Source organism: Manis pentadactyla, chromosome 11 (assembly GCF_030020395.1).
Source record: "Manis pentadactyla isolate mManPen7 chromosome 11, mManPen7.hap1, whole genome shotgun sequence".
Taxonomy (NCBI): Eukaryota; Metazoa; Chordata; class Mammalia; order Pholidota; family Manidae; genus Manis; species Manis pentadactyla.
Window position 1 is genome coordinate 90,743,500 of NC_080029.1, and position 17,312 is coordinate 90,760,811.

At 41.0% G+C, this 17,312-nt stretch overlaps 1 protein-coding gene across 1 annotated transcript in view; it reads left to right on the top strand.

The window, feature by feature from the left end:
- Nucleotides 1-17: 17 nt before the first annotated feature.
- The window catches only part of NUSAP1 (nucleolar and spindle associated protein 1), a 32,212-nt gene continuing 14,917 nt past the window's right edge, over nucleotides 18-17,312 (top strand). The window contains exons 1-5 of the mRNA XM_036923806.2: nucleotides 18-205; nucleotides 6,834-6,902; nucleotides 10,724-10,867; nucleotides 12,392-12,512; nucleotides 14,862-14,963. Coding sequence (XP_036779701.2) covers nucleotides 113-205; nucleotides 6,834-6,902; nucleotides 10,724-10,867; nucleotides 12,392-12,512; nucleotides 14,862-14,963 — 529 coding nt within the window. The 5' untranslated portion in view covers nucleotides 18-112. The remainder of the gene's footprint in view (nucleotides 206-6,833; nucleotides 6,903-10,723; nucleotides 10,868-12,391; nucleotides 12,513-14,861; nucleotides 14,964-17,312) is intronic.

The window sequence follows — 17,312 nt, forward strand, 5'->3', positions numbered from 1 at the left end:
AAACTGTGTATAAAACTCGGCTTAGTCAACGCTTTTAGAGGCGGCAGTTTTGAACGGGTCCGTCGGGCAGGAGGGCCGGTTATCTACGTGGTCGCCCGGATTGCATTTCGCGATGATCGTCCCCTCTCTGGAGGAGCTGGACTCCTTCAAGTACAGTGACCTGCAGAACTTGGCCAAGAGTCTGGGCCTCCGGGCCAACCTGAGGGTACGTTCTGTGACGGGCAGGGTGGTATGGGCAACCTCGGGAAGACGCTGCGGTGGGAAAGGACCGAGCGAGCGGGAACCCCGGCAGCTGAGGCTGCTGGCCCATCCTTTGGGCTGCAAGTTTGGTTAACGAGGGCCTTGCCATTTCCGCAAAACGGAAAGGGATCCATAGTCTTCATCTTATTTCGAGGCTGACTTTTCTGGGGGCTGACAAAGGCCTCGGCTTCAAAGGGGTTTGCGGTTTTGTGGGGGTTTTTTTTGTCTTTTTTTTAACTGAACCATAGTTCATATACAGTATTACATTAGGTTGGTTTGGTTTTATTGCATGTACTCTGTGAAATTTCCCAGGGCATCAGTTAGGAAACGCAGGCCCAGAACGCTCAGGGAATGCTGTATCTAATACCGATTGTTAGGCAGTCGCGGAAATAATTGCCTTGGCTTCTGGAAAAGTCCAAACAGCAACATTTCTGGCTTCTGGAAAAGTCCAGGCAGCCCCAAATCTCTTTAAACGTTACTGGGGAACTTGGAAGAAACGATTTATAGGAGTCCACCCCCGTGGATAAATTTTTGTTTATTCAGCCCTCATTTTCCAATGATTATTTATGTATCGCTATTGTGATAGTGTTCTGTTTCAAAACCTGTAAGGTTTTTGATTCCAAGGCTGCAAAACGCTGGGAGGGGAATTATGGGATTCAATTTGAGATTGGTGTTTACATATTCTAGTGGAATGCTAATGTACTCGGGAGATTTGTTCTGTAGGTGTAGTTATTTATACTGAGTGAATGCCTAAATCAGCCATTACAAATCCTTTTAAATGGTTTCAACAAAATAATCAGTGCTCAGGTACCCGTTGGGGCTGAATGTCTAAAGGTATGTCTTTGGAGGTATTTCTGAGCTATAGTGCTTAATGGCTCCTCAATACTTTATAAACAAAGCTTTAATTCCTCAGTTTAAATCCATAAATTTTTTGCCATCTTTGCTGGAATCTTTTATCCAAGGCACCTGTCCGTCTTTCTGCCTTTGCTAATTTTGACCTTTTGGCGTCAGATGCACGTCTCTTTCCCTATTTATATGCATGAATAATTTCCAATTATTCTTCAGAGTCCAACTAAAATATCATTGTCTTGATGCTTTGTCCCTTTCTCTTCATTCCCTTGGACATCGGTCCTCCACTCCAGTAATCCCAGGAGCCCTCTTTTAAAACAGTTTAATTTCAAGTACTCTCTTTGAGCACTCTCAGGCTTCTTCCTTGCATTCTGGTTATTTGTGTATATATATATATTCTCTACTAAAAGTTAAGCTCCTTGGACAAGCATTTCATCCATTTCACCTTGGATCTCTACAGCACTAAGTGTGGTACAGTTTATAAAAGGAGATACTGAATAATTATTCAGAACTATTTACAATTGCTTCGTGGCAGTGCTAGAATAATTCACTGGAGCGTGACAAGGGAGTTACAGTGAGGCCTCCTGAGTTCAGAGCTGCTCTGACTAACATTAAGGCCCCACAACCATTTAGATCTTTGAAGAGCTATTACAAGTAACATCTTTTTCTGAAAGTCCTACCTATTGTTGTCTCTTGAGGCACCTGACCTGGAGTAGCCCATCACCTGTTTTCACAGAGTGGTAGTACGGTATTTTTTGTCACTGTAGACCCCATTGCCTAACACACTGTCTGCCACAGAGTAGTTGTCAGTAGATATTTGTTGAAAGGTACTATTTCCCAGACAAATTTGACCATACAAGGCTTTATTATAGCCAACTATAAAAAGACACGTTTGAGATGACTGGAGAGAATTAAACTTGGACTAGATATTAAAATATTTATGGTATTAATTTTGTTGGGTGTGATAATGGTATTGTTATGTTTCTCTCCCTTCCTTTCTCTTTGTTTTATAAGTCTTTGTCTCTTGGTAATACATGCCAAGTATTTACAGGTGAAATATGGTGCCTGGGATTCACTATAACATACTCCATGAAAAAGGGGGGATGAGCTGAAGTAAGAATAGCAGAATGTTGGTAATTGTTGAAACTGGGGGATAGTAACATTGGGATTCAATAGACTATTCTCTCTACTTTTGTATCTGATAAGAATTTTCCGTAATTGAAATGTTCTAAGTTATTTTCAGTTGATGTGGCTCAGGAGCTTATGAAATCAGTTTTACTTTTAAATTTTGAGTACATAGCACAAAATGAATAGAATAAATTGCTCTAAGAAATTATCAAGATTTGGTTATTTTAAAACCCTTATTTAACAAAGTAAGACTTGTTATCATTTATGTTATCCTTACCAGTATGACAACATTCAAAATAAATTTAGAGGAGAAAATATTAGCTCTTTTTTTTTTTTGAAACAATACTCTTAGTGGTAGGGCCAAATGAAGGAGTTGGTTACTAACATTTACTGTGTGGCCACTGGTCGTTTTCTCACTCATGCCCTCCCTTTCCTTCTTGCAAGCTTAGATTACAAAGATGGGCACTATTTCCACTTTGTTGCAGCTCACCTTCCTCACCAAATCTGATTAAACCCACCTCTGTGCTTACTCCTTCTGTGTACCTCACCAGCTGATTCTAGCTGGAGAAAATCACTGAACTTTGTCAACTGAGCTTAATTTTAAATGTGTAACCAGAAGTCATAAAATGAGCATTTGATTCGATGACACTTTCATGGTGGTAAGTCATTAATTTTCCCATTTTTGAAGATAATTATTTCATATCTTTTCACCTCAGATTGATTCCCTCCCCTTACTTGATGACTTTTCCTCATAGGTCATGGAAAAATAGGTGCCATCAGCTGAGAATTACCTCATCTTTCCACCCCCAACTAGCCTTGCAGCTATCCCTGCACTCCACCTTCTGCCTGGTAGCAAAAGGCTATGCCTGAGGGCAACCTTACCATTTGTGCTGGGGGTCCTATCCCCTCCTCTAGAGCTACCTTCCTGCAATTGGATCCCTAGCCTACATCAGTTTCTCCCACTCTCCTGGCTCATTTCCATAATGCAGGCAATCAAGTCTTAATATCACCCATCTTTAAAACAAAAACAGACCCTCTCTTGACTCCATGTCCTTCATCTACTGCCCGGTTTCTCTACGCTTTTATTCCTTTCCACCAAAATTGCTCTTTTGAGGCCACCATGCCCTGCATCTTACAAAGCTTATGATGCATCTCTATCCTCATCTGCCAATTGGCAGCATTGGTAAGATTAACACTGCTCAAGTGTGAGATAAATTCTGCTTAAACCCCTTTCTTCTCTAGACTTCTTGATATTCAGTGTTCTCCTGCCTTACTGGCACTTCTTTCTAACCTCTTTTGCTGGTTCTTCCTCTGCCAAATCTCTAAATATGGAGTGCCTCAGAGTTCCTTCCCTGGCCTTCTTTTTTCTAACTAAGTATGCTTTTTTCCTTGGTGATCTTATCTCCCTACTCTCATAACTATCCATTCTTTTAAAAAGGACTAATGATCCCAAATCTGCAACTCCAGTGAGACTTCTCCCTGGAGCTGCTGACTGGTGGATTTACTTGTATCTTTAACAGCATGATCAGTTCAAAACAATTAAGATCTCTTCCCAATCTCAGTAAATGCTTCAGGCTCACTTTACATTACCCTTAAATACTTTTTTCACTAGCCCACACCCATCCATCTTTCTCCCAAGTACTCCTGAAATCTGACCTCTGGACACCATCTCCAGTGCTGCAAATCTGGGCCACAGCACCTCATCTGCTGACCGCTGCCTCAGTCCACTGGCTCTGCCCCTACTCCTGCCTTACAGCAGTTTCTCTTGGTAGCCAAGGTGACATTCAAACCTTACAACCTGTCATTTTTTTCTGCTCAGTGTGCTCCAGTGACTTCCCTCACACCTAAAATAAAGTCCAGATTCCTCCAAATGCAATGTGACGAACTTGGTTTGGTCCTGATTTGGAGGGAGACTTTTAAAAAAGAAAATGGCTAAAATTGGAGACATTTGAGGAAATTAGATTATGGCTGCATAATCAGAGGATATTAGGAAATTATTACTTTTCCTAGCTATGATAATGTGTTAGAGGTTATGTAGGAGAAAGCCCTAGTTTTTAGGAGATGTGGCTGATATATTTTTGTAAAGTATAATATCTGAAATATATTTCCAAATAGCTTGGTAAGAAATGTGTATTAATATAAAGAGAAAGCAACAGAAGACAGTATTAATGATTGTTGAATCTAGGTGGGGAGTATAATAGTGTTTGTTATACTATTTCAACTTTTCTATAGATTTATTTGTAATAGAAAGTTGGGAGGAGGATGTCCACACTCCTTGCTGTGGCCTATAACCCTCTACTCCAGGCAGCCTCCGGTCACCTCCGATCTCCCTGCCCCCTGCTCATCCCAGTGTTCACCATGCTCTGCCACACTGGCTTCTCTCAGTCCTTCAGATTCAGCCAACCCATCTCAGATTCCCTCTGCCTGGAATCTTCTTCCCCCATATCTTCACCTGTTGCCTCTTTTGCTCATTCACATCTCAGCTCAAAAGTCGCCACCTCTGAGAGGTCTTCCCTGGCCATCCTAACTCCATAGCAGCCCCACCCCACCGAAGTTCCCCATTCTGTTTTTGTTTCATAGCACCTAATATCAGTCATATATCATTAATTTGAGCTCACTTGGTTAAAAGGCTGTTTTCCCACTGGTCCATCACTAGAGGCCCTGGGGAGGAGGGGCAGTGCAGAGAGATTGGCTCTGGTTCACACCGGCTCTGCCATGCCTGGGTCAGTGAGCAAGCAGCACCAGACCTTCTGGCTGAGGGGGCGTGTGAGGCCTGGCTGAACCAGCATCTGCGCCTCCAGCTCGGCTCTGAGCGTCACCCCGTATCATTCGCCCTGCTAGACTCCCGTACTCGACTCTTCAGAGGCACCTCTTTGTTTCATCATTGTTGTATTCTTGGTGAGGTTTTCATATTTTAAGAAGGTATTCTGGAAATCTACACAACAGAGCTTATGATTAACAATACTGTATTGTATATTAAAAAATTTGGTAAGATAGATCATTAAGTGTTCTTACCACAACCCCACCCCCTCAAAAAAAAAAAAAAAAAAGAAAACCCAAAGGGGGCAACAGAAAGCTACTGGAGATGAAGTTAAAGGCAGTAGTTAGGGTTTCACCAGTGTATACTTACCTGTAAACAGATTAAGTTGTATACATTAAGTATTTACAGCTTTCTGTATGTTATTCGTACCTCAATAAAATGGTTGGGGGGAGGGGCATGTGTTAGAAGAACCGAGAAGGTCTGAATTCTGCCCTGCCAGTCACCCCCTTCACCAAGGTGACCCCAAGAGAGATTCAAGGAACAACAGCAAGTAAAAAATAAGTACCACCTTATTACCAGCTGGTGTGGTGCCTAAAAAAGCTGGGTAAACTGGGTTGGAGGATGTACTTTCCACCCTAAACACAGACTCCCCTGTGCCTGAAGGCCAAACGGAATCGGGACCTCTGCCGTTCTCTCCCGGACACCTGAGCCTGGGGACCGGGCCCCTCTTGAGAAGGAAATCTCAGAGGCTCTCAACTGCCTCCCTGGGTGGAAGAGGAAGGAAAGAGAACCCAACCAATATGCTTGGCCTTTTAAAAGCACAGGAAAATATAACCAGATTAGTATTCCTCTTTCAGGAGAGAACTGGAAGGGAAGGTTTCCTGCGCATGGGAAGAGAAGCTAAGAGTTCCTTCCTCCAGGGACCATTAACCATCTTCCTTTTAAGACTACCTGCCTTTGGTATTCCCCTTCTTGGGGACCCCCACTTGTTCCACCAGCTGCCCAAGCCAGAATCCTGGGTATGTTAAAGATTCCCTGTTCCTCAACCTCCACATTCGTACTGATTTTACTTCCTAAGAAGGTTTTGCATCCATCCATACCACCTTAACCCTGTTCTAGCTCAGGCCACAGTCATCTCTGGTTTCCTACAACCGGCTCCCAGCTGTTGCCCTGCCTTCCATCCAGATGGGGATCAGCTGCAACCTGCACATGGTACAGCCGGAGCGGCTGTTCGGAGCAATATAAAACTGATCCCCCATGTGCTGCCTCACACTCTTGAGAGACTGCCCTTTGCTCTGAGGGTAAAGTCATACTCTTAAGAGACAAAAAGGCCTGGCAGGATCGGGCCCCTGCCCACTTTCCTCACATCCTCTCTCACCAGCTGCTCTGAACTCCAGGCCCCCCTCATTCTTGCCTTCCCACGCTGTTTCTTTACCCTTTTCCCTAGGTCGAGCTCTCTCCTATTCGTATCTCAGTAGCTGGAGACATCATGTCTTTATCTTACAACTGGCATCTTCAGTGGCCTGCTGAAGTCTATCCCAGCGGTTGAGAGTTGCTGGCCAGGCCCACCTGTGTTCTCACACACAGCCTGGGCTTCCTCCCGCAGGCGCTTCCCTCCATGTTGTAGTCGCCTCTTCCCTCGTCTGACTTCCCCGATCTGCTGTGTACTCGGTGTGGGCAGGGACCACGTCTCCCTACCTTGGTGATTGTTCTGGTTCCCAGAGCCTGCCCAGAGGACATTTGATGATCAAAAGAGGAAAATAATTGTCCTCAAGAATGGGGGGCTTTAGTAACCTGTATTTCTCTTACTTATTTGATTTTGGCCCTTCTGATAAGGTCCTTTATTTTCCTGCAGGCAAACAAGTTATTAAAAGCCTTGAAAGCCCATCTTAAACACGAAGCAAGAAAGGAAAATGAGAATCAGGTAGGTACCATTTTTTATCACCCATTAGCAAAAAATCATATTTAGTTAATGAGTAAAACACAATTAGTGATGACTTTAACATGTTTATTACCAACGAGAGTGTTATTGGTAATAGTTAATCTTTTTATAATAACTACTTGTTATAAGTGGAGAAACTGCCTTGTGTAACAAACTGCCAAATGTTACCAGAGATGGCATGGTATGGGCAGGGATGAAGTCAGAAAACCGAGGTGAAGAGGCAGCTCTGTTAACCTTTTTGTGAGATCTTGAAAACTCAGCCTCCTTGATGCTTAGTTTCCTATTCTTTAAAATGAAAATAACATCTCCTCTGCTGAGCTGAGTGTTGTGAGAATCAGATGAATAGGGACTGTGGGAAGTGACTTGTGGTTAATAGTAAGTTACTGCTGATGGGAGGGGCTGTTTGAGACACAGACCAAAGGTTTTTTTTTACAAGGAATGACACCTAAGTGGACCAGTGAATGCTTCATTAGGGCCAGGATCCTTAGCATGAAATAGAGGAAAATATTCAAAGGCCTTAAGGAACTGGGCCTTGAAGAGCATCTTTGGTATCTGGAAATGAAGGCAAATATAAACATGAACTGAAAATCTAACTTCCTTCTCTCTGTCTTTATCACCTCTCTAACTATATTCTAAGTTGTTAACATTAAAAAATTTTTCTTTTTGACTCCAGGTTTTAATTAAAAGAGCAAAAAGGAGTTAATCTTGAATTCCAGCTTTAAAATATTCTGCATCAGATTCATCACTATCCATTATCTGTGTATGTGTATAAATTTAGTTTTTTAGTGGTTGAGAATGTATGATTATAGTGCCATTTGAAATCAAGATTTTACTTTGGGTAGTAATTGATTAAAAATGATCTATCGTATTTCAAAATCAGCATCTCGGGGGACTTCCCATTTTGAAAAAATTTCACAAGAACAGGATGATCATCAGAATTCAGTCAGATGCCTCCTAAGTAGTGAATCTGTCAGTAATGAGGTTCTTGGAAAGACCTGATATGGGCAGAGTTTATTTATCTAAGGCTACAGAAAGAGTCAGCACATCCAGTAGATAATTAATGTACCAAGGATAGTATAAACTTGCAGACTTCCAAATCCCCTGTGGGGTGCACATGTGTGGATCACATCTGAGTAACTGACACCAGACCCTCTGGAAGCCTTATTCCAGTGGGGCTATCCTGAACTGTACAAGTTGGACCAGCTCTGTATGTACGTTAGTCTGTGTGCCAGGGCCTCCCTTGTCCGAACCAGGTATGCCTCTTCATTCTTGGATTTAGGCAAGTCTGTTATAGGTACATCATGGTACATTCAGGAATGAGTACCTCCTCCCCGATCACTGTTAGCCTCCCAGACTAACATTCCATGGTTAAGGTGCATGGGGTTAAAACAAGACATCTCTGCAGCAGGCTTCTAAACAGGACAGTTAAGAGGACCGGTTCTGCACTCTGCTCATATGGAGGTGGGAGAAGGTGTAAATAAGTGCTTTAAAGATGTCTCTTCATATTCCAGCACTACACGTAAGCGAAGGGTACTACTTCTATGGTAGAAACAGTTTCTTCTTTTTCCCTTCCTCCCCATGACTGTCCAGGGAGTTGGGATGTGGGGTCCAGGCTGCATCTTTTAGTCTCATTAAATATTCCTGCTCCTTTGAATTTATGCTCACCTATTTTCATCTCTCATCTGCTGGCCTCCTGGTTGCTTTCCATGTTCACTGTCTCCATTGTCCTCGTCTTTGTTTCTAAACTCCTGTGGTTTTCATTTCCACTCTTTGTCAGTCATCCACCTCTTTGGGTATATCTTGGATCTTACATTACTTGGAACTATTCTGCTTCTGTAATATTTTTCCCCTGTCTAAAACCTATTATCTAAGCCTCATTATTCATTTACTTACAACACATTTATCTTTGTGGTTCTCAACACAGGATGTATGGGGCAATCATTTGGAGAGCTTTTTAAAAATACTAATATATATTCCTCACCAAATCCCAGACCAATGAAATCAGCTTTCTGAGGGTGGGGTCCAGGCAACGTGGTGAAATGGACTGAAAAGTCAGGATACAAAGCAATCTACCCACTACTTCCACATAGCACCAGGTGTCTACCACCATCAAAAATATTGAAAGGTTTCTCCTTCCTTTCATTTATATAATGAAATAAATGGTCATTAAGCAAAGCTCTCTGTCTTCTCACATTTAAGGATCCCCCACCATGGTGGCCTTCTCCTCACCTAAGGAACCTGGTAGATCTGATCCCACCAGATAAGAGCCCTCCCACACTTTCACGCTTCTAATGAGATTTTTCTTGTTTTGATCTGAAATATGAATAATCAGCAGTCACTAGACATTTGAGTAAAGTCTGCAGTCAGCTTAATTAAGAAAGATAAAAATAAAAAGATTAACCTAGAGGAAACATGATTCACAAAACAAAAGCTTTAAAAAAAAGAAAAAGGGTCTTAACAATAACTTGCTGATTTAGCAACTCAGAATTTTATGCAGAGGGGGAACAGATAATTCAGTTAAGCTACATAACAAACTATACACATTAACAAAGAGGTGACAGGTTGAGAGAGAGCAAAGGACTAGGTGAAGGAGTGTTAAGGATGCTCATATCTGCAGTTGTGGAACAAGATCTAAAAGTTAAGTATCTTTATAGCTGCAAAGGTAACTATATATAGAGTGATTAATGTGGTATAATATTTTCAGGAAGAAGATGGGGAGATGAGAATGGCATAAATGAGCTAAATTTTAGCACACGATAAGCACTAAAAATAGCTGTTGAAAAATACAAAAGCCAAGTGATACATAAATAACCACTTGACATTAAGCCCTGGAAATAGGAAGGATAGGGTAGAGAACCAGTTTTTTTTTTCATTATAGTCTCTTTGGTATTTGATTTTTTAGTCATATGTACGAGTTTATTTCAAAAATTGGAATTTATGTATCAAAAAAATACCAAGCTTCTTTATAGTCTCTAGGTAAGATAACGTGCTTAAGAAGGCTTCCTCACACTTATGATAGGTAATATATTCACCTACATTTTTCCTAGAGCTTTTAGTTTCATCTTTTACATTTAAATCTTTAATGCATCCAGATTCATTCTGGTGTGAGAGAACAATCCAGTTTCATTGTCTCCCCCCACCACCACCAAAAGTACAAGAAACGTAGTTTCCTCAGCACCATGTGCTGAATAATGAAGCCCACCGTCCCTTGCTAACACAGAGTGCAGCCATTCTCCTACAGTGACTCCGTACATAAGCAGGCCTGTTGGGAACATTCTAGCGCCTGTGCTGTGCTAACGTAACTCGTTTAGTTTATGATAGCACAAGTGCCTTTCTTACCCTATTCCATTATTCAGCCTTTGACAAGTTACTGTGTACTCTAAGCTTCAGTCTCCTCATCTGTGAATGGGATAATACTGGTACCTGTCTCATAGGCTTTGAGGAATAAATGAGACAGTCCATAAATAGCCTAGTGAAGTTGCACTCTTAGCTGCAATCATTATTAATTATAGCACACTGCCTGGCATGTAGTGTATATTCAATAAGTTAATGCACTTTTATTAATTTGCTTATTTACGTAAACTCTGAAAGCTATCCTAGCTTTAGTTTTTTGGGTTGTTGAATGTGATTGTTTCTTTTTAAATATGCCATAATTCCTGACCTTGCCTGTAATTTAGGGCTAGTGAGTTTTAAAGTTATCTTTGGCATATGTAACACGTTCTTTATTCAGTTTAAAGCCTGATTCTTCCTAAGCATTATAACTCTATACATAGGAAATGGCAGAGTAACATCTCTCTTTTCAGGATGAAAGTCAAATTTCTGCATCCTCGTGTGATAAGACTGAGACCCAGATTAGCCACCAGGAGCAAGCTGAGAGGGAGCCAGTTGGCCATGTCACCAAAATGAGGAGAAGGTACAGGACAGTCCACAGGACCCCTGACTACCAGGTGAATGGAAGTGTGCAAACTAAAAATAAGCTACCACCTGTGCCAAATTGGCATATGCTTAGGGAGCTTTCTCTTCTAATTTTGATTTTATTCTTCTCTTTTATCCTTTAATTTTTATTTTCTAGCTTCATATATATATATATATATATATATATAGTCTCTCAGTCATTAGACTACCCAGGTCTTTTAGTGTTAGTCTCACCCCTAAGAGAGCTCATCTTGCCACTTAAGCCAGCCAGTGGGCCCTAGTCTCCCCAATGACCAGATTCACATTCTGGCAAACCAAACCTGCCAGTCAAAAATCTTATTCTACTTTTCTTCCTAAGCCCCTTTTCAATTTGGTATCTATCTTTGGAAGACAGTGATTACTTCTTATCATTTACATTGTTTATTTCTTCTTAAAATCTGTAGCAGAATCATTCCAAGATAAAAGTAAGTGATCCCCATCTTACTATGATGATGGATAGTGACTGTAATGGGGTTTGTGGGGGGGACTTGGTGAAGGGGAGAGCCTAGTAAACATAATGTTCTTCATGTAATTGTAGATTAATGATAACAAACAAACAAACAAAAAGTAAGTGATCCCATTGCCACCATCCAAAAGACAAACAACAAATGTTGAGGTTGTGGAGAAAGGGGACCCCTCCTACACTGCTGGTGGGAATATAAATTAGTTCAACCATTGTGGAAAGCAGTATAGAGGTTCCTCAAAAAGCTCAAAATAGACATACCATTTGACCTAGGAATTCCACTTCTAGGAATTTACCCTAAGAATGCAGCAGCCCAGTTTGAAAAAGGCAGATGCACCCCTATGTTTATCACAGCACTATTTACAATAGCCAAGAAATGGAAGCAATCTAAGTGTCCATCAGTAGATGAATGTATAAAGAAGATGTGGTACATATACACAATGGAATATTATTCAGCCATAAGAAGAAAACAAATCCTACCATTTGCAACAACATGGATGGAGCTAGAGGGGATTATGCTCAGTGAAATAAGCCAGGTGGAGAAAGACAAGTACCAAATGATTTCACTCATATGTGGAGTATAAGAACAAAGAAAAAACTGAAGGAGCAAAACATCAGCAGAATCATAGAACCCAAGAATGGACTAACAGTTATCAAAGGGAAAGGGACTGGGAAGGATGGGTGGGAAGGGAGGGATAAGGAGGGGAAAAAAAGAAAGGGGGCATTACGATTAGCATGTATAATGTGGGGAGAGGCATGGGGAGGGCTGTGCAACACAGAGAAGACAAGTAGTGATTCTATAGCATCTTACTATGCTGATGGACAGTGACTGTAATGGGGGTTGTGGCGGGGACTTGGTGAAGGGGGGGATCCTAGTAAACATAATGTTCCTCATGTAATTGTAGATTAATGATACCAAAAAAAAAAATAGCCATCTAATAAAATTAAGCTGGATCTTATAAGAATACCACAGGCATTCCGCTGCACATTCACTTCTTTGAGCAGAAATGTAAAAAAAAAAAAAAAAAAAGTAAGTGATCCCATTGAATTCCAGGATGAAGAAAAGCAGGAAAACCAGGATCTCAGAACGGCTGTGGAAGTCCTTTCTTCACCAGAAAAGAGCCAAGGAGATGAAAATGTGGTTTCCTTAGGGAAAAGAATGAATGGTGTGCCAAGTAAGTGGAGGGGGGAATCCAAATTCCTAGGGGTTGCCCCATGCGTTAGTGCCCTAGGACTGCCCTAACAAAGTACCACAGCGTGTTAGCTTAGAACGGTAGAAATTTATTCTCTCACCATTCTGGAGACTGAAAGTCCAAACTCAAGGTGTCAGCAGGGGCCTGCTCCTTGAGACTCAGTAGAATTCCTCCTGGCCTCTTTCTGTCTTCTATGGTGGCTGTTGATCTTGGCATTTCTTGGCTGACAGCTGCATTACTCGAAATCTCTGTCTCTGTTACATAGCATTCTACCTGTGTGTCTCTAGCTTTAAACTATCATTGTAAAAGGTCATCAGTCATACTGCGTTAGGGTCTACATGAATGAACTCATTTTAATTTGATTATATCTACAAAGACCCTATTTGCAAGTAAGGTTATATATATCACAGTTACTGGAGACTAAGACTTGAACATACCTTTTTGGGGAACACAATTGAGCCCATTATACCATGTTACAAAATGTTAAGTGTTCTGTAATCAAAGCAAAAGTTAGAACCTAATAGAGTAGGCCATCGAGTCCATTTTAGTACCTTTGTAGAAAAAGTAGAAAAAGAGTTGTACCTGGACAGTTAAGGAAGTTGATCTCCACGTGGTGATGAGGAGAGCCCGTGTTTTGTCATTGCCCTTCATGCCTACTCCAGAGACAGGCACGAAGACCTGTCTGCCTGCCCAGCCAAAACAGTGAAAAGGGAGCCACGAAGTCTACCTTCCAGTAGCGTGGACATTTTTATTAAGATAAATGTACTTTTCTTAGTCTCTGACCTCCTAAAAACCTCTTCCTAGATTTTCTCACCTGAAAATTTGTTACAATAAGACCAGAAAACTTCAGTACCCTCATCCTAACAAGACTTGGTGCTTCAGGATTTCATTCCTTGGGAAGCCTGCCGGCTGCGGTGTCTCAGTGTTAGTCTTGCCCCAGCAAATCTGGGCACCTGAAGCTGGTCTGAGGGGGGACTGAGATAGAAGATGAGCTGGCCCAGTGGCCACCAGTTAAGTGCAGAAATTTGAATGCTGAGCCTTCCTCTTTTCCCCAGAATTTTGAAGGTCTTAACTAAATCTAATTCTGGAAACTTACAGGAAGTAGAGGTTCTGATTCAGTAGGTCTGAAGTAAGCCTGTGAATCTGCAGTATTTAACAAGCTACCCTGGGTAATATTACTGCATGGGCCTCATACATAAATGCATTTTGAAATCACGATTTAGAACAAGATGTAAAGAAATATAACAGTCAGAAGTGGGGGTGGAATTACAAACGTCTGCAATTGCACCAACCCTTTCACCAAGGAGACTTAGCTCTAGGACCCAGTTTCGGGGTGTGGATAAAATGAGGGTGGACCCATTAAGTCAGGTTTGCCTGCTGAAACACAGGCTGTTTAAAAGGAGAAAAATCTGATCATGTGGTTTCTGGTGAGAGGAATATTTTAAACATTATTCTGACATAATTTTGGACTTAAAGTTGCAAGAATAGTCCCAATATTTGCTGTCAGTACTGCAGAGGGCACAGGTGTTGGTTGGTCCTATGACTAGTCAGGTTAACTTGTGCCACCAGGTTATGGTGACACCTGCCAAGTTGCTCCTTTGTAAAGTTTCTGTTTTTCCATTTGTAATAAGTACCTTGTGAGGAGTGACTCTGACTCTATAAATATCCTGTTTCTCACTGAACTTTCCCTCTGGGTTGAGAGCCAAGGTCCAAGCAATATCCTTCACAGCCCCCTCCTGCTCTATTGAATCATTCTTCCACCTTCTTTTATGGAGGTATTGGGAAACCTTAATAAATGGCTTTCTAACTAATATTTCTTGAAGATCTACTTGCATATTTTTTAGTAGATTGTTTAAAGTTGACAAAGCTATCAGATTATGGAAAATGATTGTAAGCAGGGGAAGATAGCAAACCTTATGTGCACCATGATTCCAAGAACATGGATTTAAAGAACAAAACAAGTACAGAAGCAGAGGACCTGAAGAAATAATGCCACAGTTCTAATGGTGTTTCTTAGGCTGGTGGGATTGTGTGCTTTTATCATTCTAATTATAATAATGTGTTCATAGCAAAAGTTCCAGAAAAGTGTTTTTAAATTTCTAGTATATGTATATAACTTCTTTCTATACAGGAAGCATAAAATTTCTGCCTACTAGAAGCATATTAGCTAAAATTGTAGTGATTCTGTAATTAATTGTGCTTCTTATGTGCCATTTCTCCCACCACCTTGGCAGAGCCTATCATATGAAAATGTACCACATTAATTTATAGGCAATTATTAATGGCAAGAATTTGTTAAAAAAATCTTTAATACTGTATCTTTGGATTCAGGCAATGAAGATTCGAAGGTGCCTTCAGAAAGAAAGAAGTCTCTCTACACAAATGGGTTTTCCAAACCAGGAAAGAATAAAAAAACTACAAACACTACTCCAAGTAAGTTTTGTACCCAGAGAAATGGGAAGTAATGGTTTACCCCTGTAGGCATTGTTGGAGAGGCAGTGGACTGGAAGAGCTAAAAGCTCAGACACTGGAAAAGGGGCTTGCATCCTTGTTCTTTCCTTTCACTAGCTGTGAGTGAGGCCTTGGACAACTTATTCTTGTAAACCCACTTCCTCCAATTAAAGTGGGAATGACTATACTACCTATTTCATCAGATTGATAGATGCTTACATCGGATATATGGCAGGTTGGGATCCAGACCATTGTAATAAAGTGAGTCAAATGATAACAAAGAATAAATAACAAAGTGAGTCAAATGAATTTTTTGGTTTCCCAATATATATAAAAGTTATGTTTACTGTATAGTGTAGTCTGTTAAGTATGCAGTAGCATTATGTCTAAAAAAGTAATGTACATACCTTAATTTAAAAATCATCATCTGAGTTTAAGCAAGTTATAATCTTTTTGCTGGTGGAAGGTTTTGCTTCAGTGTTGACAGCAGCTGATTAATCAGGGTGGTGGCAGCTTAAGGCTAGGGTGGCTCTTGTGATTTCTCAAAATAGGTAACATTGAAGTTTGCCACACTGATTGACTCTCCCTTTTACCAGTGATTTCTATACAGCATGCTGTTTGGTAGCATTCTACCCACAGTAGAACTTCCTTCAAAATTGGGGTCAGCCTTATCAAACTCTGCCACTGCTTTGTCAACTAAGTTTATGTAAATCCTTTATTGTCATTTCAACGGTCTTCACAGCATCTTCACCAGGAATAGATTATTCCATCTCAAGAAACACTTGCTTTCCTCATTCATAAGAAGGAACTCCTCATCCATCCAAGTTTTGTCAGGAGAGGGCAGCAATTCAGTCACATCTTCAGGCTCCACTTTAATTCTAGTTCTTTTACTGTTTCCACCACATCTGCAGTGGCTTCCTCCACTGAAGTCTTGAACTTCTCAAAAAAAGTCATCCAGGAGGAAGAATCAACTTCTTCCAAACACCTGTTTATGTTTATATTTTGACCCTTTCCATGAATCCTGGAAGTTCTTAATGACATCTGGGAATGGTGAATCTTTCCCAGAAAGTCTTCAGTTGACTTTGCTCAGATCCATCAGAGGAATCACTGTCTATGGCAGCTAGACCTTATGAAATGTATTTTTAAGTAGTAAGACTTGAAAGTGAAAATGACTCCTTGATCCATGGGCTGCAAAACAGATGTTGTGTTAGCAGGCATGAAAACAACATTCATCTCGTACCTGTCTGGAGCTTCTGGGTGGCCAGGTGCATTGTCGGTGAGCAATTACGTTTTGAAAGGAATCTTTTTTTCTGAACAGTAGGTCTCAACAGTGGGCTTAAAATATTTAGTAAACCATGTTATAAACCTAATAGAGTAGGCCATCAAGTCCATTTTAGGGGGATTAGTGTGAGCACTTAGATGTGCTATAATCTAGGCTTTGTTGTTCCATTCATAGAGCACAGGCAGAATAGAGGCAGCATGACTTTAAGGGCCCTGGGATTTTCAGAATGATCAGTGAACATTGGCTTCCACCTAAAGTCACCAGCTGTATTAGCTCCTAATAAGACAGCCTCTTTTAAAGCTTTAAAGCCAGAAATGACTGCTGCTCTCTAGCTCTGAAAATCCTAGATGGCATCTTCCTCCAACAGACGGCTGTTCCATCTACACTGAAACTCTGCTGCTTAGTGCAGCCCCTGCCATTAATGATCTTAGCTTCATCTTCTGGACAACTTGCTGCAGCTTCTCCATCACTTGCTGCTTCACCTTGTGCTTTTGCATTGTGGAGAAGATTTGTATCCTTAAACCTCAGGAACCACCTCTGTTAGCCTCAGACCTATCATCTGCAGCCTCATTTTTCTCAGCCTTCATAGAATTAAAGAGTTTGCTCTGGATTAGGCTTTGGCTTAAGGGAATGTTGTGGCTGGTTTGATCTTCTATCTAAACCACTCAAACTCTCTCCATAACAGTAATAAGTCTGTTTGCTTTCTTATTATGCTTGTGTTCACTGGAGTAGAACTTAAAATTTCCTTCAAGAATCTTTCCTTTGCATTCACGACTTGGCTAACTATGTATGTGCAAGAGGCCTCGCTTTGGCCTGTCTTGGCTTTTGACATGCCTTCCTCACTAAGCTTAGTCATTTCTACCTTTTGATTTAAAATGAGAGACATGTGATGCTGCCTTTCACTTGAGCACTTAGAGGCTATTATGTGGTTATTACTGGCCTGATTTCAATATTGTTGTGTCTCAGGCAATAGAGAAGAGAGAGAGAGTGAGAGTCAGGGAAATGGCTGGTCAGTGGAGCAGTCAGAACACATGTAACATTTATCAGTT